Consider the following 27,634-nt stretch of genomic DNA (forward strand, 5'->3'; position numbering starts at 1 on the left):
AAGTGAAGCGGTAGCGCCTCTGATTCGGTCGAGAGGGGAGAGAGTGAGGAGGAACGGCGGAGGAAAAGTTGGAGATCAAAGGCTCGAGCGACCTAGCGGTAGCAAGCTAGCTGTGTGAGCTAGCTGCTACGAGCGCCACGTGTGATGGTGCGCTTAGAAGAATGCCTGTCGGCGAACGGGAGAAAAGAGGAGCTGACGACGGAGATCAGCTCGATGCTGGCGGGCATGGAAGCCCGTGTGTTGAAAGAAGTCAGACGGCTGGTGGAAGAGACTCCTGCCTGGGCAGTAGAGGTGATGCGGACGCTGCGGGAAGTCATGCAGCGGGTGGATTTGATGAGCGCGGAGGTAATGCAGTGTGGAGAACGGCCGGGGGAGCCACAAAATAGACTGTGTTGGAGCTGTGGAGAACCGGGCCACGTGGCGAGGTGGTGCCGAGGCGGTCCCGGGAGACGGACCGGGTATGCGGGACAACGACATGGACAGCAGGGAGCCTGCTGGGCATGCGGAGCGATCGGACATCTAGCTAGAGAGTGTCGAGAAGCTGTTGGGGACTGGAAGACAGCGAGAGAGGAGAGACGTGCAGGCGGCGGACAGGTGAGGCTTTGTTGGACTTGCCAGTCGCCTGAACATTTAGCCAGAGACTGCACTAAGGGTGTGGGTGCTGGAAGAGACACACAGCCGGGGGAGCAGCCGGAGCAACAGGCAGAGGAGCCGCGGAGTAGCGGAGCAGTGGAGCAGCCTGAGCTACAAGCAGCGGAGCAACGGGGCAGTACAGAGCCGATTGTTCTGGGCAGGAGAGTGACTGTTGAGCCGGCCCAGGCTAGCTGCTCTGCATACCAGCCGGTAGAGGGGGACATCATCATCAGCGACGAGACCATCAGGAGAGCGGGGATCGTTTTGAACAGCCAGAGGGAAGTGAGCGACATCATCTGCAGAGCTGTTACAGTCGGGGGAGCGGCACTCGTGTCCCCGGGGGAGCGAGAGGGGTCAAGGCCGGAGGAGACGGCCCAACCAAGCCGCTACACAGCCCCCACGGCTGCACTGCAGAAAGCCGAGGTGGAGATCGACGCCGATGGTGTTCGCCCTGCTGTCCTCAACACGCCGCCCCCTGGGGGAGCGGGACGGGAGGACGAGCGAGTGCAAGAGGTGGACCTGACAGACGAGGACATAGACGCCATCATGGATGTCGACGAGGAGGAGTGGAAACACAGACAGATGGAGGACGCGGAGATCGGTCCGGTGTACGGGTGGGTAGCGGCTGGACGCCGGCCCCCTGTGGAGGAGATTCACCTGTGTTCTGGTGCCACGAAGGGACTGTGGAACATGTTTTCGGACCTGCAACTGGGTGGAGATGGGGTTTTAGAGAGAAAGTGGCACAGGAAGAGCGGGAACCAGTGGGTTGTACCCAGCTACCTGCGGGGGTTGGTGCTACGGGGGACTCACGGGGGCTGCGGCTGGAAGGGTCATTTCGGGCCTGAAGTGACACTCCGCCGGGTTCGTGAACTTTACTACTGGGGCAAACACGAGGAGGATGTGCGGGACTACTGCCTTCGTTGTGTTGACTGTAATGTGCTTCAGGTGGGACAGAAGCTTTGAAAGGGGGGATGGAAATGATGGTGGTTTAAATGAATGGGAAGAAAAAAAGAAAATAAGGTAAATGATGGGGTTGAGTTAAATTGAAGATGAGTGTAAAGAAAAGAGGGAAAATGAAATAAGGTAAATGTGGGAGTTATTGGTGAATTGAAATGTGTGTAAAGAGAAAAGAGGGAATGTAAATGTTGGGGCTTGTGTTAAGTGAAAATGTTGGGGAAAAGGGTGCTAATGGGAAGTCACTAAATGATGGTGGGAGTGAATGCAAAATTAAGTGGTGTTAAAGAGAAGGGCTATTGGAATGGGAATGTGAACGGAAATGTGGGTTGAATTTAAAGGAATGGGAAAAGAGGGAAGAAATGAAAAGAAATGCAAATGGTGGTGGTGGAACGAAAATTAAGAAGTGTGCTGAAAAATAAGAGACTAGGTGGGGAAATTGATGTGGTAATGGAAAATGTTGTGGGGTGTTGTGTTTTGGTACAGGGGGATATGTGTGGGTTGTGGGTGTCAACGTGGGCGTTGACTAATGTTGGGTGAGGAGTATGTAGCGTTCCAGGTAATCCAGGTATTACCTGTAATGTGATGTGCAATAGAAGTGTCTAGATTGCACCTAGGAACTAATGTGTGTGGGTGTGTTCCTAGGGGAAACGGCCGGGGTATATAGGACCAGCGGCCGTGGGCCGGATGTCAGTCTAGCTATGGAGCGAGCTGAGACGGTTGCTGTGTGTAGAGCAGGGGTGCCCAATACGTCGATCGCGATCGACCGGTCGATCGCGAAGGTAGTGTGGTCGATCGCGTGGCATTGGGGAAGAAGAAATTTTTTTTTTTTTTTTTTTTTTTTTTTTTTTTACTGTTTTTCCACTGTTTCCACTGTTTTTCCACTGTTTTTCCACTGTTTCCACTGTTCTTCGTCATTTTAAAAGTAGCTCCCAAGATGAAAAAGTGTGGGCACCCCTGGTGTAGAGCTAGCGGTGTGAAGCTAGCTGCTAGGAGCTAAAGGAGCCTGTGAATAAAGACCCTGTACCAACTACAACTCTCCGTTCCTTGGCGTATCAGCGATACGTTACAATATTCTACTTGCGCACTTTTAAATGTACACTGAGTAAATGCGTTTATTTAGATTTTTCTTTTGCACACCGCACTATGAAAACAGCATTGTATAGCCTAGCATTGGGATTGCTCACAGAATCACTTCTGCATTTATTTCCATATGTGCCAAGCATGTGTGGGTCAGGGGAGGGAGGGTAGGCAGTGCCTCACCTAGGCTAAGGGAAAAAATTAAATATAAAGTTAGTTAGATATTTTTTATTAATTCATTCATTCATTTATGTATTATTTATTATTATTTATTGTTTAACTTTAATTTGTTGAGATTGTTGTTCTCCCAGAGTTCCACTGTCTGTCAGTGTCAAGCATGAGGCACTGCGCTTTTCTCAACAGGTACGGCGATTTCTTGCATTAAATTAATTTGGACTCCCACACCCATCTCGCTCGCCGTCCTCTGACCTCTGCACTTGCAGCCGGCTGTGAGCGGATGTGAGTCATTTTCGCTAGCTATTTCTGCATTTATTTCGCCTACCAACATGGATATGGTTGCCTACTTAAAACAATTTACAACATTTACTTTTGAGGGGGAAAAGACCGTGGTCGCAAATGGAAAGCCAACACCTGACCTTGCCGTCTGCTTCCCTCGGCCTCTACTGTTCTCCACCAGCGATAGTGTGGGTGAAAGGGGGTTATAAAGGTAGAAAGTGACATACACGCTGGCTGCATCGTTTATTGCAATCGAATTGGATGAAATTCAATATAATTATCACAAACAAAGCCTAAATATCTGGTTTTGCGTGTTGTCCATAACAAGGCAATGTACATCATCGGCCTATGCTGTGTGCGCGCGTCATATACTGCCTTGAACAAAGAATTAGCGTGCGTTCTGTTCTGTGGGATCACAAATGATGTTGCTTAGGTTTCTGACCTACATGAGACTGTACCCGCGGCCACAACACTAAAGCTGGCCTTAACGATACCTGTCACAACCGCATCTGTGGAGAGGACCTTTCAGCATTAAAACGTAAGACTTTTACAGCCGTATAGGATGGGACATGACAGACTTTACTCATCTGATTTCCATAGGAAAGGAGAGACTGGTGAAATTGAGGACTACACCTGACAAGGAAGACTTCTACAATAAAGTTTTCTGCATCTTTGTTCAGAGGGATAGGCGCATGGACTTCATCTACAAATAAAGTAAGCGCCTTGTGGCAGTTCTTACAGCTAATTGTCTTTCCCTTTTAACGCTTTCAGCATCGGGGACAGCGCCGTCTGCTCTCTCTTTATCTCTCCCTCCTCGCGCAGTCTGCCCCCCCTCCCTCTACTCTCTCTCCCCCTCTCCCTCTCAGTGCTGGGACAGCGCCGTCTGATCCCAATCCTGGCTATATGGTTGATCTTTGGTCATTCAAACAATTGGATACGTTACATAAGGTTAATATAGATGTATTTGCGTATTGTCATTCAATGAATGTTTGGTTGTTAGGGTGTGTGATGATGCTAATATTAGTGTGTGTACACTGATGTACTTCCGGCTTCTTGTTGTATATATTGAGTGCACTTTTCTAGTTTGCACTGGGTATGGGTAACTGCACCTTTCTGCATCTATTTTTCTTCATATTCTATTATTTTGTCTTGTCTGCAGAGACCCAGTTTCCCCCATACATCAATAAAGCTTCATCTGATCAGATCTAATTTCTGTCTCTGTATTACATTTGTCTTATTGTATGTGTCCACTTTGCTGTGCATTTCCATGCTTCCCATTCATTGTATGTGTATGCAGCTGCCGAGTAATTAATTTAGTAGTTTTTTTGAGGATTTGTACATTTTAAGTATTTTTTATAATGCTATAATTTTACTCTTGAGTAATTTTAATAATATATATTCTTCTTGTGTACTTTTAAATGTACACTGAGTAAATGAGTTAATTTAGATTTTTGTTTTGCACACCGCACTATGAAAACAGCATTGTATAGCATTGGGATTGCTCACAGGATCACTTCTGGAATAAAGTTATCTGCATCTTTGTTCAGAGGGATAGGCACATGGACTTAATCTACAAATAAAGTAAGTGCCTTGTGGCAGTGTGGCAGTTCTTACATTATTTCTAATTTTCTTTCCCTTTTAATGCTTTCAGCATCGAGGACAGCGCCGTCTGCTCCCTCTTTATCTCTCCCTCCTCTCGCGTTCTCTCGCTCTTTCAAAGTCACCAGGGACAGCGCTGTCTGCCCCCCCCCCCTCTACTCTCTCTCCCCCTCTCTGCAGTGCTGGGACAGCGCCGTCTGATCCGACCCAATCCTATGGTTGATCGTTGGTCATTCAAACGATTGGATACGTTACATAAGGTTAAGATAGATGTATTTGCGTATTGTCATTCGATGAATGTTTGGTTGTTAGGGTGTGTGATGCTGATATTAGTGTGTGTACACTGATGTACTTCCGGCTTCTTGTTGTATATATGGAGTGCACTTTTCTAGTTTGCACTGGGTATGGGTAACGTAACTGCACCTTTTTGTCTCTGTTATCTATTTTTCTTCACATGTGGGCTGCTTCAGACGGAGTGGGCGAGGGGCCTACATGTGGGCGGCTCCAGACGGAATGGGCGGGGGGCCTACATGTGGGCTGCTTCAGACGGAGTGGGCGAGGGGCCTACATGTGGGCTGCTTCAGACGGAATGGGCGAGGGGCCTACATGTGGGCTGCTTCAGACGGAATGGGCGAGGGGCCTACATGTGGGCTGCTTCAGACGGAGTGGGCGAGGGGCCTACATGTGGGCGGCTTCAGACGGAGTGGTCGAGGGGCCTACATGTGGGCGGCTTCAGACGGAGTGGTCGAGGGGCCTACATGTGGGCGGCTCCAGATGGAATGGGCAAGGGGACTACATGTAGGCGGCTCCAGACAGAGTGGGCGAGGGGCCTACATGTGAGCAGCCTCAGACGGAATGGGCGAGGGCCCTATATGTGGGCGGCCCCAGACGGAATGGGTGAAGGGCCTAGATGTGGGCGGCTCCAGACGGAATGGGCGAGTGGCCTACATGTGGGCGGCTCCAGATGGAATGGGCAAGGGGCCTACATGTAGGCAGCTCCAGACAGAGTGGGTGAGGGGCCTACATGTGGGCGGCTCCAGACATAGTGGTCGAGGGGCCTACATGTGGGCGGCTTCAGACGGAGTGGTCGAGGGGCCTACATGTGGGCGGCTCCAGATGGAATGGGCAAGGGGACTACATGTAGGCGGCTCCAGACAGAGTGGGCGAGGGGCCTACATGTGAGCAGCCTCAGACGGAATGGGCGAGGGCCCTACATGTGGGCGGCCCCAGACGGAATGGGTGAAGGGCCTAGATGTGGGCGGCTCCAGACGGAATGGGCGAGTGGCCTACATGTGGGCGGCTCCAGATGGAATGGGCAAGGGGCCTACATGTAGGCAGCTCCAGATAGAGTGGGCGAGGGGTCGACATGTGGGCGGCTCCAGACGGAATGGGCGAGGGGCCGACATGTGGGCGGCTTCAGACAGAGTGAGCTAGGGGCCTACATGTGGGTGGCTCCAGACGGAATGGGTGAAGGGCCTAGATGTGGACGGCTCCAGACGGAATGGGTGAGGGGCCTAGATGTGGGAGGCTCCAGACAGAGTGGGCGAGGGGCCTACATGTGAGCGGCCTCAGACGGAATGGGCGAAGGCCCTACATGTGGGCGGCTCCAGACGGAATGGGTGAAGGGCCTAGATGTGGGCGGCTCCAGACGGAATGGGCGAGTGGCCTACATGTCGGCTGCCTCAGACAGACGGAATGGGCGAGGGGCCTACATGTGGGCGGCTCCAGACGGAATGGGTGAAGGGCCTAGATGTGGGCGGCTCCAGACGGAATGGGCGAGTGGCCTACATGTCGGCTGCCTCAGACAGATGGCATGGGCGAGGGGCCTACATGTGGGCGGCTCCAGATGGAATGGGCAAGGGGGCTACATGTAGGCGGCTCCAGACAGAGTGGGCAAGGGGCCAACATGTGGGCGGCTCCAGACGGAATGGGCGAGGGGCCGACATGTGGGCGGCTTCAGACAGAGTGAGCGAGGGGCCTACATGTGGGCGGCTCCAGACAGAGTGAGCGAGGGGCCTACATGTAGGCAGCTCCAGACAGAGTGAGTGAGGGGCCTACATGTGGGCGGCTCCAGATGGAATGGGCAAGGGGCCTACATGTAGGCAGCTCCAGACAGAGTGGGTGAGGGGCCTACATGTGGGCGGCTCCAGACAGAGTGGTCGAGGGGCCTACATGTGGGCGGCTTCAGACGGAGTGGTCGAGGGGCCTACATGTGGGCGGCTCCAGATGGAATGGGCAAGGGGACTACATGTAGGCGGCTCCAGACAGAGTGGGCGAGGGGCCTACATGTGAGCAGCCTCAGACGGAATGGGCGAGGGCCCTACATGTGGGCGGCCCCAGACGGAATGGGTGAAGGGCCTAGATGTGGGCGGCTCCAGACGGAATGGGCGAGTGGCCTACATGTGGGCGGCTCCAGATGGAATGGGCAAGGGGCCTACATGTAGGCAGCTCCAGACAGAGTGGGCGAGGGGTCGACATGTGGGCGGCTCCAGACGGAATGGGCGAGGGGCCGACATGTGGGCGGCTTCAGACAGAGTGAGCTAGGGGCCTACATGTGGGCGGCTCCAGACGGAATGGGTGAAGGGCCCAGATGTGGGCGGCCTTAGACGGAATGGGCGACGGCCCTACATGTGGGCGGCTCCAGACGGAATGGGTGAAGGGCCTAGATGTGGACGGCTCCAGACGGAATGGGTGAGGGGCCTAGATGTGGGAGGCTCCAGACAGAGTGGGCGAGGGGCCTACATGTGAGCGGCCTCAGACGGAATGGCCGAAGGCCCTACATGTGGGCGGCTCCAGACGGAATGGGTGAAGGGCCTAGATGTGGGCGGCTCCAGACGGAATGGGCGAGTGGCCTACATGTCGGCTGCCTCAGACAGACGGAATGGGCGAGGGGCCTACATGTGGGCGGCTCCAGATGGAATGGGCAAGGGGCCTACATGTAGGCGGGTCCAGACAGAGTGGGCGAGGGGCCTACATGTGAGCAGCCTCAGACGGAATGGGCGAGGGCCCTACATGTGGGCGGCCCCAGACGGAATGGGTGAAGGGCCTAGATGTGGGCGGCTCCAGACGGAATGGGCGAGTGGCCTACATGTCGGCTGCCTCAGACAGACGGAATGGGCGAGGGCCCTACATGTGGGCGGCTCCAGACGGAATGGGTGAAGGGCCTAGATGTGGGCGGCTCCAGACGGAATGGGCGAGTGGCCTACATGTCGGCTGCCTCAGACAGATGGCATGGGCGAGGGGCCTACATGTGGGCGGCTCCAGATGGAATGGGCAAGGGGGCTACATGTAGGCGGCTCCAGACAGAGTGGGCAAGGGGCCAACATGTGGGCGGCTCCAGACGGAATGGGCGAGGGGCCGACATGTGGACGGCTTCAGACAGAGTGAGCGAGGGGCCTACATGTGGGCGGCTCCAGACAGAGTGAGCGAGGGGCCTACATGTGGGCGGCTCCAGACAGAATGGGGGAGGGGCCGACATGTGGGCGGCTCCAGACAGTGAGCGAGGGGCCTACATGTGGGTGGCTCCAGACGGAATGGGTGAGGGGCCTAGATGTGGGCAGCTCCAGACGGAATGGGTGAGGGGCCTAGATGTGGGCGGCTCCAGAGTGGGTGAGGGGCCTACATGTGGGTGGCTCCAGATGGAATGGGTGAGGGGCCTAGATGTGGGCGGCTCCAGACGGAATGGGTGAGGGGCCTAGATGTGGGCGGCTCCAGAGTGGGCGAGGGGCCTACATGTGGGCGTCTCCAGACAGAGTGGGCGAGGGGCCTACATGTGGGCGGCTTCAGACTGAGTGGGCGAGGGGCGTACATGTGGGCGGCTCCAGAGTGGACGAGGGGCCTACATGTGGGCGTCTCCAGACAGAGTGGGCGAGGGGCCTACATGTGGGCGGCTTCAGACTGAGTGGGCGAGGGGCGTACATGTGGGCGGCTCCAGAGTGGGCGAGGGGCCTACATGTGGGCGGCTCCAGACAGAGTGGGCGAGGGGCCTACATGTGGGCGGCTCCAGACGGAATGGGCGAGGGGCCTACATGTGGGCGGCCTCAGACGGAATGGGCGAGGGGCCTAGATGTGGGCTGCTCCAGACAGAATGGGCGAGGGGCCTACATGTGGGCGGCTCCAGACAGAGTGAGCGAGGGGCCTACATGTGGGCAGCTCCAGATGGAATGGGTGAGGGGCCCAGATGTGGGTGGCTTTAGACGGAATGGGTGAGGGGCCTACATGTGGGCGGCTCCAGACGGAATGGGGGAGGGGCCGACATGTGGGCGGCTCCAGACAGTGAGCGAGGGGCCTACATGTGGGTGGCTCCAGGCGGAATGGGTGAGGGGCCTAGATGTGGGCGGCTCCAGAATGGGTGAGGGGCCTACATGTGGGCGGCTCCAGACAGAGTGAGCGAGGGGCCTACATGTGGGTGGCTCCAGATGGAATGGGTGAAGGGCCTAGATGTGGGCGGCTCCGGACGGAATGTGTGAGGGGCCTAGATGTGGGTGGCTCCAGAGTGGGCGAGGCGCCTACATGTGGGTGGCTCCAGACGGAATGGGCGAGGGGCCTACATGTGGGCGTCTCCAGACAGAGTGGGCGAGGGGCCTACATGTGGGCGGCTCCAGACGGAATGGGTGAGGGGCCTAGATGTGGGTGGCTCCAGACGGAATGGGTGAGGGGCCTAGATGTGGGCGGCTCCAGAGTGGGCGAGGGGCCTACATGTGGGTGGCTCCAGACGTAATGGGCGAGGGGCCTACATGTGGGCGTCTCCAGACAGAGTGGGCAAGGGGCCTACATGTGGGCGGCTTCAGACTGAGTGGGTGAGGGGCGTACATGTGGGCGGCTTCAGAGTGGGCGAGGGGCCTACATGTGGGCGGCTCCAGACGGAATGGGCGAGGGGCCTACATGTGGGCGGCTCCAGACGGAATGGGCGAGGGGCCTACATGTGGGCAGCCCTAGACGGAATGGGTGAGGGGCCTACATGTGGGCGGTTCAGACTGAGTGGGTGAGGGGCATACATGTGGGTGGCTCCAGAGTGGACGAGGGGCCTACATGTTGGCGTCTCCAGACAGAGTGGGCAAGGGGCCTACATGTGGGCGGCTTCAGACTGAGTGGACCAGGGGCCTACATGTGGGCGGCTCCAGATGGAATGGGTGAAGGGCCTAGATGTGGGCGGCTCCAGATGGAATGGGTGAGGGCCCTACATGTGGGCGGCTCCAGACGGAATGGGTGAAGGGCCTAGATGTGGGCGGGTCCAGACGGAATGGGTGAGGGGCCTAGTCTAGATGTGGGAGGCTCCAGACAGAGTGGGCGAGGGCTTTACATGTGGGCGGCTCCAGATGGAATGGGTGAAGGGCGTAGATGTGGGCGTCTCCAGACAGAGTGGGTGAGGGGCCTACATGTGGGCGGCTTCAGACTGAGTGGGCGAGGGGCGTACATGTGGGCGTCTCCAGACAGAGTGGGTGAGGGGCCTACATGTGGGCGGCTTCAGACTGAGTGGGCGAGGGGCGTACATGTGGGCGGCTCCAGAGTGGGTGAGGGGCCTACATGTGGGCGGCTCCAGACTGAGTGGGCGAGGGGCCTACATGTGGGCGGCTCCAGACTGAGTGGGCGAGGGGCCTACATGTGGGCAGCCCTAGACGGAATGGGCGAGGGCCTACATGTGGGCGGCTCCAGACAGAGTGGGCGAGCGGCCTACATGTGGGCGGCTCCAGACGGAATGGGCGAGGGCAGTGGCGGCCGGCCACTAGAGGGCGCCAGGGTGCCACCCCACCTATACCCACATGAAGGAGGGGAAAATAAAACGTTATATATATATATATATATATATATATTTTTATGAGCGAGGTGAATATTAGATAGTGAGTATATAATCTGCAATAAATATGTAGATTCATAATGATCTACATGTGTACTGTTTTTGGGTCAATATTTTCTTGCACCGAATTGCCACGGACGCCGTCCGGGGACTTCCGGTTTCCACCAGTGCAGATCAGGATCTGTGTAAGTTGCACATGCGCTGTTCACTCTCAAAAACAAAGGGATTTGGGAGGGCTCTGGGCGCGCCTATCTAGCGACCAGGTGGAGGTGGGGTCAGGTAGAGTGAGTGTTGTGACGTAGGCTAGGCTACTTAGTGACGTAGATGGGTAGCGACGCAGTATACTGTATATATATATATATATATAAACACTAGCAGTCCCACGCCGACGGCTTTGTTGTCTTCCTGCAGCACGCACGCGAAGCAAAGAAGTTTGTTTTCAACTGCCATAAAACACAAAAGACGTTTTGCAAGAATGGAGAAAGAAAATTCTGTGAAGTCACTCAAAATGACGCCGTTTGAGAGACGGACTTTACAGGAGAAGCTCCAAGTGAAAGAGCTTGGACCAGATCACCCTGAGCTCGCCATTAAACAACAGGCTACAGACAGAGGAAGAAAATACACTCTGTCTTTTTCAGACGTTTCTAGTAGCTAGTAACGTCCGTTACTACTTGCTTGATTTAGGGCTGGAGTGGACGATAATTCAATAGCCTATTATTGTTTGTTGTCTTTCAGTGGAATCATCGTGATGATATGAAGTTATTTTAATAGTGACATTTCTGCTGTCTAAATTGATGACAAGCAAATGTTATTTAAAAACTTATCAAATGAGGTATGGCAGGAATATTATTTGAAAATATAAGGTTTGTTTGACATCACCATTCAGTTCAATGAGATGAACACTGATTTTGCATACATGAAACATATGATATTGATATTGAGAAGAATCCTTATGATTATCATATTGATTTCAACCCCATCATCCAGGCCTATATTTGGTATAGCCCTCCCTGGACAAAAATGCACCAGCGGGTGGGGCCCCACTGGGCGAGGGGCCTACATGTGGGCGGCTCCAGAGTGGGCGAGGGGCCTACATGTGGGCGGCTCCAGATGGAATGGGCGAGAGACACTGCCTCCCTGCACGGCAAAAATGTGCCACATGCACAGCCAGACCCCCAGAGGCTAATGACCTTGAGTAGGCTATAAGCCCCGGAGGCTAATGACCTTGAGTAGGCTATAAGCCCCAGAGGCTAATGACCTTATGTAGGCTATAAGCCGCTCCAATAAGCAAATGTTCAGGTATCCCATGCAGGTACAATGTTACTGTAGAAAACATTTGACAGTTACATCTTTTCCCACAATGTGCCACAGCAACACTAAAATAATGTGTGCATTAATAAGATAATTGAAGCAGACTTTTAAAATGACTGCAAAAGTTACTTTCTAGTTACAAAAGTAACTACTAACTTTAAAGTAATTAACTTACTTTTTGAGAGAAGTAACTAGCAACTGCAACTAATTATAATTTTTCAGTAACTTGCCAAACACTGAATACTACACAATGAAGAGGAAATCCAGATGGATCGATAGATAACCACAAAACTGATGGCCATTGAGCAGCTCGTATTTGGATATTAAGTGCCTTGCTCAAGGGCATCTAGAGGTGTAGCACTAATTGCTCCACTACTTCCGAGCTAATCTGGGGATTTGAAGAGATCCTTCTCTTAAGCCCACTTGAATGTCTGGACTTGTCTGCTGATGTGCAGACATGTCTGTGAATATTATTATTACAAATTGACATGTCACAATACATTTAACTGAGTGAAAACGTAGGGAGGGTGGTAAGAGCTGAATGGTCCTACATTGATCTACTTCTCAACCACCTAATTTGTCCCACACCTTAGAGAGGGCAAAGGACTATAAATTGGATGACATGTCACTGAATTTGTCAGTGTTGGCTGACAGTGGCCTTGGCTCTGCTGTTTGAGACATACATACCTTGGTTGTGTCTTGAATGTCTTTTCTGCGTGCCCACACAAGAACCAAGAGATAAGCCACAAAAATGGCCCCCACAAAGCACACGACCACTGGGTTCTTGGCAAAGGTTGCAAACAGTTCAGCCGTGCGTGATGGGTCAACAAGGTTAGGAGTGACAAAGAAAGAACTCCCGAAGAAAGTCAGGTGGTTGCAGAGGCACTGAGTCACCAAATGCGTGGTCCGAACCCCAACCTTGCAACACAGTGGTAAATCAGGCATTTAATGTTAGCAAAGTTTGAGAAACATGTGATGAGTTTGGGAGACTTCATTACTGTACTTACCCTGCATCCGTAATCACTCCAATCCAATTGTGATTCATCCCAGTATTTACACTGGGAAGCAATGGAGATTATGGATAAATTGGCAACAATGAATTTTATTCCCGGGCCCACTATGGGTCTCACCACAAGATAGTGTAGTCCAGTGCTTCCTTTCAAATCCTTGCACTCCAGTAGCCAAGTGTATCTCTCCTCTGTATCAAGACACAGACACACACACACACACACACACACACACACACACACACACACACTGACTGCATCAAAAATCTATTTTGAAATGAGTCATATGAACATCCCATCTCCATCAGTAAGGAAATTGTTACCTTGTGTTTCTCCCTCATGAGGCATCTGCGTCATGGCTAGGTAATTTGTATCGGTGGGATACTCCTTATGACCGAGGAACAGCTTGAAAGGTAAAGGATCCTCTGAAGGCTCCATCTTAAAAAGGTATACTGACATAGTTGGGGCAAATTCTCAGCGATGCAAAACCCAAAATGAGAATACCAGAGGCAATAATCACTAGATAATATATATTCAATGATAAAATAATGAAAAAGTGGAATAGACTGCAATAAAAATGTAAAAATGCAAAACATTAAAATAGTTAATTTAGCTTTAATGTTAGCATGCTTGCTACATAGCGTGGGTATAGCCATTGCTACTTTACTTGCTAGTGTGTTTTCATATATATATATATATATATATATATATATATATATATATATATATATATGATAGATGGATAGAGATTTAAGGCCCCTGGGACTCGGCAAAATCAGGACCTGGAGGGGGTCATCCCTATGTTCCCCGGGTCCTATGTTCCCCGGGTCCTATGTTCCCCGCTTTTCCCAAATAGGGTCCTATGTTCCCCGCTATGTTCCCTGGGAGAGGTTAGGTTTTGGGTTAGGGTCTGGGGGAGGTTAGGTTTAGGCGTGGGGGGTGGGAGAGGTTAGGTTTTGGGTTAGGGTCTGGGGGAGGTTAGGTTTAGGGTTAGTGAAAAACGGGGAATATAGAACCCGGGGAACATAGAACCCGGGGAACATAGACATGATCCCACCTGGAGCACTACTGATTGTTAGCTTCTGCTCTGCCCACTGTGTCATTGACCAAAGCATAACATAAAATGTTCAAAATTAGGCCCAAGTGCTCATAACACATCCAGTCTTTAAAATAGAAATGTCACTGGACCTTTAACACCAGTGTAGTGTCAGGAGAAGGAACATTGATGGCCATCGTGCTGTAGTTCCTCAGGTCCAGGATGGAGCTGTTCACCTGCTCTCCAACAGGCCTTGGCAAGAGAATCTGTGGACCAGGAAAGATATCAATAAACTAAACCTGTGCTAAAAAATTTTGCAAATATAAGTCATTGTTTGTTAACATAAATATTGTGTGTTCTAGCAGAGGATTTTAACATGCTATTTTAGCTATCAGGTGCCACAATTGGAAATGTACCAATATTTTGCCTGAGCTGATTGTTGGTACACATGCTGAATATCTACCTGACATTTTCCCAATTCTTGGCAAAACGGTCAAGCCGCCCTACTCTGCCTCTGATTGGTTTGGGTTTAGGCATGAGGAGGTGGGGATTATAGGCATGAGGAGGGGTGATTGGTTGTGGTTAGGCATGAGGAGTGATGTTGGGATTAGGGTTACAAAAAGTTGTCAATTAACCGCATTGTTGCGGTTAATGTGGAAGGGAGGCGTGAGAAAAGGAGAGGCCTGATGAGATACTGGCATCCCAACTCAACTAAGTACACCTTCCAGTAGAAAAATTCTACAATCATTCATGTTGAGATCATGTCTGTTCTCAGATAACAAATACTTCTCTCCCCTGGCAGCCCTCATGCTTTTTAAAACCACATTTCCCTTATCCTCATAGAGAACCTGCCATGTTGAGGAGATTATAGACCAGAAAGACAGCACAATCCTCTACTAGAGTACACTGACCTCGATCTCCTCAGTCAGGTTCTCCACAGGGATGTGGGAGCCATTCTCTCTGGCGAGGGAGAGAGCTCCTATCAACCCACTGATGTTTCCACTTCCACTCCAGGAAAATGGGTTGTCCTTTAGGCTTAACATCTGAGTCAGAGCGGATTAAAAGAGTAAAGTTAAAACCACATTGTGAGCACAGTGAGCTCAAAGCAGGGGCGGTTCTAGGCCTTTTTTGGGTGGGCTTTAGCCCACACAAAAATAGTCAGCCCAGCCACCCAATTTTTTGTTTTTTGTTTTTTTTTGTCTCTCTCCAAATCCATGGTGGTCATTAGTAGCAGTTTCTGTTAAAATTATCTTTATTTATTATTTATTTTTGCTTTAAAACTATTTTTTAATTTTCTGCTTAAAGTTCATGAAAAAAAGTGGCATTCTTGTTTTTTCCCACAATAATTTCATAATACCATTTGTAATGCCACCGTTGTAGTGCTGTTAAAGTACATTTTCTCAGATTTATTGGTGTTTTTCTAGTCACACAATTTAATAGTCAGTGTTTCCCATACACTGATCTATTTGTGGTGGTACACCCTACATAGATTTTGACCCCCACAAATACTGCCACATATTAATTTCAACTAGTTGACTACAAACTCCTGCTTTAGTGCTTACAGTATATTATTATCTTGTCGGAATATTATTCCAGCCAATAAGTTAGGAAGTTCCCTTTTGATTTAATTTTACTTTTGTTTTGCCTACAAAGCAAAATGTTACTTTGCTTGAAACTCCCCTGAAGTGATTTTGGTATTATGTATGCAAACATAATTCTACCATATAGTAACCTGTATGCAGAATATATATAGTATATATAGGGAAACAATTATTTTTTCATTGCTGTAAAACCACAGAACGGTAAAGAAGATATTGATGTGTGTAGTTCTTCATAGATCTAGTCTCTTCATTTTGATCTCAAAGTGTGCCAGTTTGATCCATTTTTACTTCTTCTAATTTTCTTCTGGGGGGGCATGCCCCCGGACCCCCCTAGGGGTTCAGTGGTCCATGACCTTTGGGTGGGCTGAGCCCACCCAAAGCTCTGATGCTAAAACCGCCCCTGGCTCAAAGTATGAGAGATTGAGGCAAATTGAAATCGAGCGTACAGTACAGTACAGTACAGTACAGTGGCAGCAATCTTCAGATGACGCTGCCTTATGTCTGGCAGTGGCCATAACAAAGAACTGAACTTGTTACACCACATGGGACATTGCTTTAGAGAAACTAATGCTACCTATAGTGGTTATTAATAAGTTTAATTGTTTTAAGTTATGATAAGATGAGTTAAGTTTAAGTATATTAGGTTAGGTTTCTGTGTTATCTTTGTTTAATCTGCCAAGGACCTGTCAGGGACCTGTCATGGCCCAGGCACCTCGAAGATGGCTGCATCTGTACATCTTCTGTAAACCCCCTGGCACATGCACACGCTTACTGACTTACTCGAACATCTACTGGTTCTTCTGAAGGAATGATGTTTGAAAGTAGGGATGGGAGGGAAAAGCTGGGGGAGGGACCATGTGGAATACTTATAGGCTCCTGCTGCAAATTTCCTGGAGTCACTCTGGGGGGAAAAGAGGATATAAATGCAATGAGGTTGGCTTTACATGGTCCGACTTTAATGCAACTTCGGGTCTGTGCAACTTAGTATTTTTGGAGTTCTGCAGGAAAACTGTCCAATGAAAATCATGAATTGGGTTGGTATGATCATTTGGAATGTTGAGGATGAGTTTGGTGACATACAGTAGCAACAGTAAAAGTTTAATTTGCAAAGTAAAAGTTTGTAGTTTTGTGCCACTAATTGCATACAAAGCCAGTCTACAATTAAAGTTACGCTATATATATTTTTAATTGTAGTCTGCTGCTAGCTTTCTTCACTAGGCCCTTATTTCATGACAAAAATGTTTCTTTGGTACCAATTAACGGCTTGCTAATACGGGTATGTTTGATTCAAGTTTAATGAGGGAACATCTAGTCTTACCCACTACTTTCAATGAGAAACACAAACAATATGCTTTTTATATGGTAAACATAGCACAGCTATGTAAAGTTTATTGTGCCCAGTTAAGAAAACTAACAGACTAATCTGTAAGATCAGTCAATTCATAGCTTGTAATTGAGGTGTATGCTTTTGCTTTTATACCTTCTGCCTAACTTACCTCTGAACTAACACACCGATATTATCTTTTTGGAGAAAAGCTGGCCCCTCGTTAACCTTTTGTGATTTTAACAATGCACTCTGTATATTGTTCATAGCATTGAAAAGATGATCAGAGAGGTCTTTCTGAAAAGGATAAGATGTCATTAGGGCAGAGGAGGCCACGTCTTTTTGTCAGTCATCTGAAAACACTGTATGAAGGTGAAACGACTCACATTAGAAGCATAGGCCAGGATATTGCTTGCTGCCTCCACAATGGTGATGGCTACAGTGTGTATTTCTTTCTTGTTATCTTTGCCAGCATCCAAGAGGAGGGAAGAGCTGAGACTTGCAACCATTAGTGAAGCCTGTTTCTAGTGGTGGGAGGCAACATAACTCAGATAATCATACAGAAACATTTATATCGTCTCAGTTCTGATACCAAACCCCCAGTACACATCAAATGACAGACAGGGCTGAGCAAAGGCCAAATGTCTTTTAAACAAATATTGTTTCATTAACTGGAATCAGGATTTATCTGTCTTTGTCCTGTGTGATTTTAGGAGCCATTTTTGATAGTCTGTGGACTCTGAGCAAGAAGTGCCCTTAGGCCAGTGGTTCCCAACCTAGGGTCGCGACCCTAAGTGGGGTCGCCTGGAATTCAAATAGGGTCACCTGAAATAAAAATAAATAAAAAAACACACACACACACAATTTAATACTACCGAAGATGATTAGGGTCACTTGCAAATTTTTTTAAAGTTCTGAGTTTAAAGTTATATGTCTAAGATTTCAGCTTTGTTCTCTTGGGTGACACCTATGGCGATGAGTGGTAATTGCAGGTGAGATCCAAACAGTGTTGCATTATGTAACAATACTATGTGACATTAATAGACCTACAAGTATTGTCGATGTCTGTGAGCAGCTATCCTAAAAGAAGAAGATCTAAAGCGCACTTAGGATTTAATGATCTCAGTCTGGGGGCTTACTGGGGTTAGGCCTTGGCCACACTGATCCGTCAGAAAATGGACAGAATTATTGAACGGACAGATGTCTGTCCGATGAGAACTGAGTCTACGTCAAACCCCTCGGCGAAAGCGCCGGGGCTGCTCCGCGGCCGGCGAGCCTGCCTGTGCAGCCTGCGTGCAGCTCCTTGGAAATGTGACTTGATGCAAATGACATGAACAGCGCGAGTATAATATAATGTAGATCATGTGCAGATAACTGGAGAGAAGTATATGCACTACATTCTCCCTTTGGACTAACTTCTAGTCACTGAAATCCTAGTGAAATCACACAATTTTACTAATTTTGCTGGGGAATCCCATAGCATCGTTCACCGCCTCGGCCATCTTCTTTGAAAAGTTGAAACAAATCTCGGAACGCCTCCTCTCGAGACCTCAACTCTGATTGGCTAAACGGACAGTGACTATCCGACCATCCGATACGTCCATCCAGAAAAAGTTCATCCCTCTTCAACTTTCTGTCCATCAAAACGTATGCAAATTTTCTGGATACGTACGCTTCTGAGTACTCCACGGACAGTCGGACAGCTGTCATTGAAAATGAATGGAAGTGAACAGAGAAATGAACGCACACGGACAGACACCCCGGATGAGTGTGGCCAAGGCCTTATGCTTTCTCCAGGTTCTGTAGGTCTGTTTGTCTGCTAGCAGGTCAATCTGGGAATCCATCATCGGTTAAGAAAAAAAAAAAAAACACCCCAACCTCTGGGGGCAAGCTCATTTCAATACCCGAATAACCGGCACCCTAACTCAACTCGCCTGGCCCCGCCACTTTATGGTAATTTTAGCGACTGCTTGCGATATTATTAGCAGTGCTATTATCCCAATTTTCTTCGACCATGTCAACAGATTTTCATGCAAATCGAAAATCTGTCTTGGGAGATTACTAGCAGGTTAACTCCAAAGGTTATGAACGGATTTGCATAAAATTTTGTGGAAGGTTTGGTTATGTATTATACACGTCACCTACAGTATACTGTTGTGCTACTCACAGAACTATGCTATATGCTGCTGTCATTCCAGTCTCTGCGTATACCTTTGTCCCTCCTCCACCCCATCACCACCAACATGAATGGGAGCAGTTTCACCATGGAGCTAGTTACGCTAAAGTTTCCAACATGTGTGAGGCCACTCCCCAAGGTGCTTCTTAGGAGCGCCTTTGGGGGCCCTGCGTCTCAGCTGGTACCATGACCACCGTTCTGTGCTGTTGACCATGATCCTAATATTCTAATGTGGGTCTTACATACCTGGGCAGCGGGACTGAGTTCACTGCCTTTCTTGATGATCCCAACCAGCCCTCTGGCCATCACCTCAACCTGCTGTGGATTCTTCTTGGTATCGTCCATCACCATGCTCATCATTGTGTTCAGCATCTGCTCACGAAACTTCCAGAGACATTCACAAGTTTGCTTTTCAAGCATTTAAAAGAAAAAAGGAGAGCCCACACAAATGTTTTCTTAAATCAGCATCTCCTCTCCAGCTAGATGATGAGTAGGGTCTTTTTCACCTGACTGATAATTTTGCAGTGGTCTCTTAATTTTCTCCAGAGATGAATTTAATGAATCCATTAAAAATAAGAATCACTTTCACTCCAGTGACATATCTAAAATGTTCTCTTACCAATGAACGAATGTAAATATTCTCATTGTGGGTCACAGATCTGCCTGGTCATATAGTGTGTGTAAAACCAAATGCCTACCTTGCATGAACCAATACACTACCAGATACAGTATATCCATCTTAACAATCATTCATTAACACATTCAGTGCCAAGGACGTCTGTGGACGTCCTAAAAAAAAGTAACGAGGAGTGCCAAGGACGTCTGTGGACGTCCTAAAATCATAATTCATATTATTCCATAATTCTGCTGTTTAAGGTCGTACCTAGCCAGTGAGCATGAATCCCTTCAAGGGATCACACGGCGCCACCTTAAACATCGTCACAGGAGCTGCTCCACCCACCTCAGATCCTTTACTTTGTACAGGAGACAGCGGAGAAAGTGGAAACCGATGCATGCTTTCTGCCAGAGCCGTATATATTGCTCTGTCTACAGCGGACAGTGGGCTCGGCTGCATCCGCGCTCACAACTGAGCTCTTATGCTTCTATCTATCTACACACGATTTCCTAGAAAGCCAGCATCCGAAGCCGAACGGCCAAGCCTTTTCGTTCAGTCGCGTTTGCCAGCGCGCATCATTTCCTTCTTGATGGGCGCTGGGATCTGTCCGGGGCAAAAACGAGAAAACAAACTCTGTGCGTGTGGGAGGAGCCCGCAGCTCAGAGGTGGAGAGGGGAGAGGGGGGAGGGGGGGAGGGGGGGGGAGAGGGGTGTGTGGCACACAGGCTTCACAGAAACCACACCACACGCCACCACATCAGAAAACACCAGCCAGAGTCAGTGAATGTGCTCGAAATTAGAGTGCAAAAGGTATTCATAAAAGGGCCTATATCTTGGAAAGTAAAAAAAAACGACAGAAAACCCTTGAAAGTGCACTTTTTTGAGAGGCTGTAATTTCATAATGGAACTGTCTAGAAACAAAATTTCTTCTTTGGAAGAAGCAGGAGTGTTCAATGTTTCATTAAAGTCCAGCCCCGTTAATATAGCCATAATAGAAAAAATTCTATAGCTGTTTTCAACTGAATGGAAGTGAATCTGGCACAGGCTCCAGACAATTTTACTGAAGCGCTGTGGCACTGAATGTGTTAATAGTACCCTTAAATGTTTATCAAGTAAATGCATCAAATCAACTCGAAGGACTTTCTTGAATCAAGTTATGCTACATGCTATATGCCTTATTTCAAGTCACATATGTTTCAAGAAAATTCTCATAACTGATGAAAATGCATTACAGACCATGAATCCAGTCTCTTCTCTGACTGCGGTGTCAGAGAAGAGAACGTTGTCCAGGCTACGCTCCATCATGAGCAATGACTCGCACCCACTCCACAGCATGCTAGTCAAATACAGGAATACGTTCAGTGAGAGACTGATTCCACCTAGATGCAATACGGAGAGGCACAGGAAATCATTCCTGCCTGTGGCCATTGGTCTATTTAATGCCTCTCTTAAAAGAGCACCTCGGAGACGCTCAGTCTCCCTGAGACTGAGCCAGCCGATAGGTTAACTGTGCCTGGCTGAGCCACGTGTAACGTATAGGGCAAGCCGACTTAATATAAGTCCAGTGTGCAATAAAGATAATTGGCACGTAATGTATACTTACTCTACATATTTTGCTTACTTAGACGTATTCTACTTATTTTTGCTTCTATCGCATTTACTTCTGTTTATTCTATGCTATGTTGTGTTCTTATTCTTCTTATTCTGCTTATTTTGCTTACTATCGCATTTACTACTGTTTATTTTATGCTATGTGTGTTCTGTGAGCGAGCTACTGTAACTTGTCCCAATTTCCCCCCAGGGATCATTAAAGTCTTTCTGATTCTGATTCTGAATGTATCTCTCCCATCCATTGTTTTTTTTCCACTTATGAGGTAAACAGCATCTAGATTCTACATAATGTTAAAATCCTGTTTTCTGAGATGACTTAGATTGTTGTTCTAGATTCTAGAACAACGGCTGAGATTGTTGTTGTAGATTCTAAAACAACAATCTGACTAATCCATTTCCCTCCTGTGTGCATTCTGTGGTCTTGGTATACCTTTTGCCTAGCAGCTTTTTGTGATTTATCAGATTGGCCATTGAGTATTGCAGCCACAGACTGGAACAACTGTCCCAGAGTTTCTCCTGACAGCAGGCCTTGGTCCTTCATCTGAGCCACAGTATCCTTCACAGCAGACTGGAGGTCCTCGACTGAGGAGCTGGAGTTTGCCGCTGAGTCCTGCACCTGAGGAGAAACAAGCAGGGCTTTTCACACTGCACTTAGCCACAGACTAATTGGAGTCTGTTAGCCTGGGGTTCAGTGGTATAATGTAACAAAGTAATAACAGTATTTTTCTGAGTATATGTACTTTACTTGAGTATTTATTAGGGATGCACCGATATGAACATTTTGGCTGATACTGAAATTACCATTGCTGTTATGGCCGATAACCGATATTTACCAATGTCGATATGATCTGTATAAAAACACATTTCCATGGTAATCAAATTTTGTACATGAAAAGCATGTATAAACATTGTGAATTTGAAAAAGTAATGCATTTCTTTATCTCCAAAACAAGCCCATAAATCATAGATTTGCTGCATTGTTTTCTCTCAATGTGAAGATTTTGGCTGATCCCGATAACTGACATTGCAACATCGGACAGATGCCCATTATGTTAAAAAATGACTGACATCGGCTGATACCGATATGATTGCGATATATCGTGCATCCCTAGTATTTATATTTCTGTCAACTTTTACTTTCACTACATTTCCCAAATAAAATGTATACTTTTACTCCATTACATTTACATCCAGTACATTTCCCCTAAGCATCTTAGTTACTAAGTAAAATCATAAGAAATTTGGTAGTTGATTTGAGTTAAGTTGTGGACCAGTAATGTAAATGGTAAATGGCCTGCATTTATAAATGGTAATGGTAAATGGTAAATGGCCTGCATTTATATAGCGCTTTTATCCAAAGCGCTTTACAATCAGTAGGTAGTCTACATTCACCCATTCATACACTGATGGCGGCAGGCTGCCACGCAGGGTGCCTGCACACCATCGGGAGCAAGGAGGGTTAAGTGTCTTGCCCAAGGACACAACGACGGCAGCTGGGAGGGAGCGGGGATCGAACCGCCAACCCTTGCGTCATTGGCCGACCCGCTCTACCTCCTGAGCTAAAGCCGCCCTTATATAGCGCTTTTATCCAAAGCGCTTTACAAACAGTAGGTACATTCATCCATTCATACACCGATGGTGGCAGGCTACCACGCAGGGTGCTGGCACACCATCAGGAGCAATTTGGGGTTCAGTATCTTGCCCAAGGACACTTCGATATGCAGACTGGAGGAGGCGGGAATCGAACCCACCCCACTTGGCCCCAAATCAGCTCCATTTTACAACTGACTTGGATGCTATTGATCTCAAAACAACGCTAGGACGGCCAGAAACGCCGCGGACACCGCTGGGTGAGTGGCCAAATCATAATTATTGCCAGGAGATAGGTCCAGGTTAAAAGAAAACGAAATTCTCCTTTAAGGGAAATTCTCCTTTAAGGGCTCTACAGTTCTGCCATATTCACTATTTACTTTTACTTGCTTTTAATGTTATGGATCGAAACATTCAGAGCTTCAGCTAACTGTTTAAAATCTAAATGTGGTTTAAGTGGAGCTTTCTTATATGAAATCCTTACTACTGCAATTTTGGTGTCTTTCTTTTTCTTTTTTAGGAATAAAAAATGTGCATGGTCTGAGAAGAAGCAACTTTTACTACCATGGGGACAATGTTGAATCAATTCAGACTTTTTTGTATTTTGTATTTATTAATTATTTATTTGGCATGTGGAAAATACTAATTGCTTTCTTAATTCCCAAAGAGCTAAATTTTGGGGAGGTACAATATAGATATTCATCCAAGAGCAATGACACCCCCCCCCCCTCTCTCTTTACAAACCTGTGTAGTTATGGTGGTGCTGAATGTGTCCTTGCCAGTTTTTGCAGTTGCCACAATAGTGAGGCTATAATTGGAAATGCTCGTCCCAGGAGGAAGGAATACAGACTTTACCTCATTTTTATTACTACAACGCAGATGTCTACCTGAAATTGAGAACAAATTGACATGTTTCAAACAGGAAGATAGTCCTTGGCAAGACTAACAACATTCTGGAAGAATAATCCCTAAAGATTGGATGTGGTAAGGAGGGGGGGGGGGGGGATAATAAAAGAAAATATATATAATTTATGCATTATATTCAAAGACTTAATGGGGATCATTTTAAAATGTCACTAGATCAGTTTTTATAGCTAAGTAATCTTTATATTAGGATAAATATTGTATTTAGAAGTTTTCATGACAATTAATTGTACTGTTATGGTTATTGAAAATGACACTTATTCACTTCTACACTTTTCTAGAATACGAGCTAAATCTTGTCTGCTTCACCCAAAGACTTTAAGGGGCATAACATAACATAAAAATGCTAATTTATATCCACAATACAAATTAATTTAGAGATTACTAGAGATAATAAAGCCACAGATTAAAGGAACCTGTCAACATCGTAATAATAGCTCTTTTAAACACAATGCATCTTTCAATTAAATATGCATACATCTCCACAAAGGAACAAATACATCTCTATCTCTCTATAATCCCCTAAATAGCCTACCTCTTGCATCAACCTCCTGACTGAGGACATGGCTGGGGGTTTCTTTAGAAAATGGATCGCTAAATGGGTATGACGCCACTGTGTGGTATATGCCATTTTAGTGAATATGGTAACTTTGTGATTTTTACAGTTTGATAATTCTGTCCTCTTACCCCCAGGAACTTTACCATGTTGGAATACTTACCCTCATCAGTCTTAAAACAGTACTGGCAGTTAGGACAGGGAATTTTAGTCTTGCAGATTATATTGAAAGCATCAAGGACAGTTCCATTTGGAGGTAAAATGCTACATGAAAGGCTGCCAGATGTTGCAGGAGGACTTTTGGTTGCACTGCCAGAGTTGCCAGATGTTGCAGAAGGAATTTCTGTGGTGCTGCCAGGGATGTCAGAAGTTACATAAGAACTTTTAGTGGTGCTGTCAGAGTTGCCACAATTTGCACAAGGAGTTTCTGTGATACTGTCAGTGGCAGGTGATTTGGTTGTAGTGCCAGTGCCTCCAGAGGGTTTTTGTGGAGTGGCTTTGGGTTTGGCTGTCGTAACATAGCCAGCCGGTGTTCTGGTGGTAGCCGCTGGATTCTTTTCAGACGATGGTAGCGTTATGGTGTACTTTGAAAACCAACGTGTATCCTCTCTTCCTGCAGTCAGGATATGAAAAAATGATGTGTGATCAAAATGAAATGAAAATAATCTGAAACATTTAGTCAAATCAGGTTTGTTACTGAAATAGTGGTGATGGCTCATAATCAGGTTGCGGCCAAAACTTTCCAAATTGAAGTGGTTCTGCACTGGCGACCCAAATGAGAAACCTATCTCTCATCCTTGATCCTTCATACTTTCAGTAGTTTGTGATGTGGAAACGGAAAAACAATTGGCCTATGACTCATGGGTACAGACCCAAAAATGAAAGAAAAAGCTGCTTTAGATGGCTTAGCAAGCTCCAATCACTGTTGACAGAATTTAAATAATCACACCCAACAGTTTGAAGAGCATGACAATGATCCAACAGATGCAGCAATCTTCAATTGGCATCTGGATCGTGACAGGTCTCTGACAGGATCCATCCAGATCCTTGGGAGATTAAACAATGATAACCCAGAAATGTAATTTAAAGTGATAATCTCAAAGATTTCCATGTAAATAAATGTCAGGCTGACATTTGGCAATAGTGACTCAGTGAGTCACTATTGTCAAATGAGTTCACACAATTGAGCCTATATGACCCATTGATGGAAGCCTTTGCATGTTCGGTAGGCTATTGCAGCATTAAAGGGTAACTAAACCCTAAAATGATTTCCCCCCACAGCTTTAAACCACTGTGGCTTTTGAGTAGTGTTGCTGAAGGATTCTGGGTAAAATCTCTCTTAAGGCGGTGATTGACAGGTTGCTTGTCCATTGATTGCACAGCTTGCCGATCACGGACCAAAAGCAGTCCGCGCTGCGGCTCTGTGGGAAACCTCTGGTCTTGCACCGTCTTGTGCAAGAACCAAGATGGCAATGCCAAAATGCCATATAAACAGAAGTCCACAAACCAATGGGTCACCCCCTGCAGGCCATTCAAAAGAATGCAGGTTGAATACACTTTCGCATTGGCTTCAATGATCACAAATGTAGCTAACCCCCATGTAACACAATTATGTGTGATGAATTGTTTACACTTTAGATTAGGGGATGCAGAAAGCCTTGTAAATGATTTACACATCATTTATAACAGGTGAGGAACACTTAATTTACTAAAAGTTTATAGATGCTTGTGATATGTTAACATAGAATTTATTAATCATCTACAAATGTGTATTCATGTTTTGTAATAGTTCATCATTAAAAAAGGCTTATAAATGACTTACGACTGAATGTTATTATAAAGTGTGCAGAGAAGTTAACATTTCCTTAGTAAAAACAACAGAGCATTCATGACATAATTTAACTGAGCAATGCATAGGCTACTTACTATAGACGATCACAATGACATCCTGATGGTTAGACTGCTGGGCGCTTCTAAGATGCGTATGTTTGACAGTATAGTCAGTCCCGCCATCTTGTCTCTCTATAAGCGGCCTTTTCTTTCGCCGACTGTAACAGCTGTTCTCCTCAACCTGTAAAAATAATTCTTATTCCAAAATGCCTTGCTCAAGAAACATGATGTTAACAGAACAGTTCATCTTAAAATTTTGAAAACTCTCATGAAGTCAGAAATACTGGGTCACAATTTGTTGATTTCTCAGACTTACTGGTTTTGGATCCTGAATATGCCAAATGACTTGTTTGTCGGATTTAATTTTTACATCTCTGTTCTCTTTCACTGGGTTACAACCCTCCACACACCTGAAATAAACAGTACGACAGATCAAAACCAGAGGCATGATGCACAAAAGATTTCAAATCTCAAATTTGCTATCTAGTAACCATGTGTTTACCATTGATTTTAAACAAGAACCTAATTCTTCATTGTACTCCATGGTCGATCAACAGTTTCAATTTAGGGCGGTCTACATTATGTGCTGTAATTCATGATTTGGAAATGTTCACATTGCCTGGCATTAACATCCGTTTTCTGTCATCAGATTGCAATCAGATTGTGCTTGACCACGCCCCCAAGACACATTGAAGACGGATTGCAATCTGATCGGCCAAACCACCTCAGGAGGTGGTCAGGGACGCATTGTGTACACATTGAACACAAGTGTAAATGCAATGTGTCCTCTCAATCTGCATACAGCAACTTTATGTGGATTGAGAGGACACCCATTTCTGCCATCAGATTGCAATCAGATTGCAATCTGATGGCAGAACACGCATGTTAACGCCAGGTGTAAATAGAATCAGGCTAATGTGGTCAAGTACAATCTGATTGCAATCTGATGGCAGAAAACGCATCTTAATGCCAGGTGTAAATGGAATCTTACTCTCACACTCTCTGTTAAAATCAATTAATTTGGTTTCCAATGAAGTGAAGAATTTTGGGATTCATGTGTTATTGCAGACGTGGCAGATCACCCTTTTCAGATTTTTCCACTATATAATATTGTAGGACGTACAATTCTAAATCAGATTTGGTGCTAAGAACATGGCTGACTGACTGTCATCATGACAGACAGGCAGACAGACAGACACACATAAATCCACACACACAGACATAGGCGATTCTAGACCTTCCAAACAGGGGTTGCACCACCCAGAAGTCAATATTACTCCGGTAGGGGGGTCAAAAGAAATTTTGTAAATTTTAAAATAAAATGCATTAATCTGGGGCACTCTGAGAGCAAAATGAAGAGGCTAGTAGATATGAAGAACTACACACATCATATTAATATCCTCTTCACTATGCTGTGGCTTTACAGTGATGAAAAAATAATTGTCTCCTTATATAGCCTATTCTATCTGCATGA

The 27,634-nt window shown here is 47.0% G+C and overlaps 1 protein-coding gene across 1 annotated transcript in view; it reads right to left on the bottom strand.

Annotated features, from left to right (window-relative positions):
* The window catches only part of LOC310777833 (polycystin-1-like protein 2), a gene marked incomplete at both ends in the record, with an annotated part of 69,238 nt that overhangs the window by 30,448 nt on the left and 11,156 nt on the right, over window positions 1-27,634 (bottom strand). The window contains 9 exons of the mRNA XM_083638185.1: window positions 12,518-12,748; window positions 12,838-13,028; window positions 13,161-13,275; window positions 14,026-14,139; window positions 14,785-14,916; window positions 16,255-16,375; window positions 17,162-17,322; window positions 19,221-19,346; window positions 21,631-21,816. Coding sequence (XP_083494311.1) covers window positions 12,518-12,748; window positions 12,838-13,028; window positions 13,161-13,275; window positions 14,026-14,139; window positions 14,785-14,916; window positions 16,255-16,375; window positions 17,162-17,322; window positions 19,221-19,346; window positions 21,631-21,816 — 1,377 coding nt within the window. The remainder of the gene's footprint in view (window positions 1-12,517; window positions 12,749-12,837; window positions 13,029-13,160; window positions 13,276-14,025; window positions 14,140-14,784; window positions 14,917-16,254; window positions 16,376-17,161; window positions 17,323-19,220; window positions 19,347-21,630; window positions 21,817-27,634) is intronic.

The sequence above is a fragment of the Poromitra crassiceps genome (assembly GCF_964638095.1).
Source record: "Poromitra crassiceps genome assembly, chromosome: 6".
Taxonomy (NCBI): Eukaryota; Metazoa; Chordata; class Actinopteri; order Beryciformes; family Melamphaidae; genus Poromitra; species Poromitra crassiceps.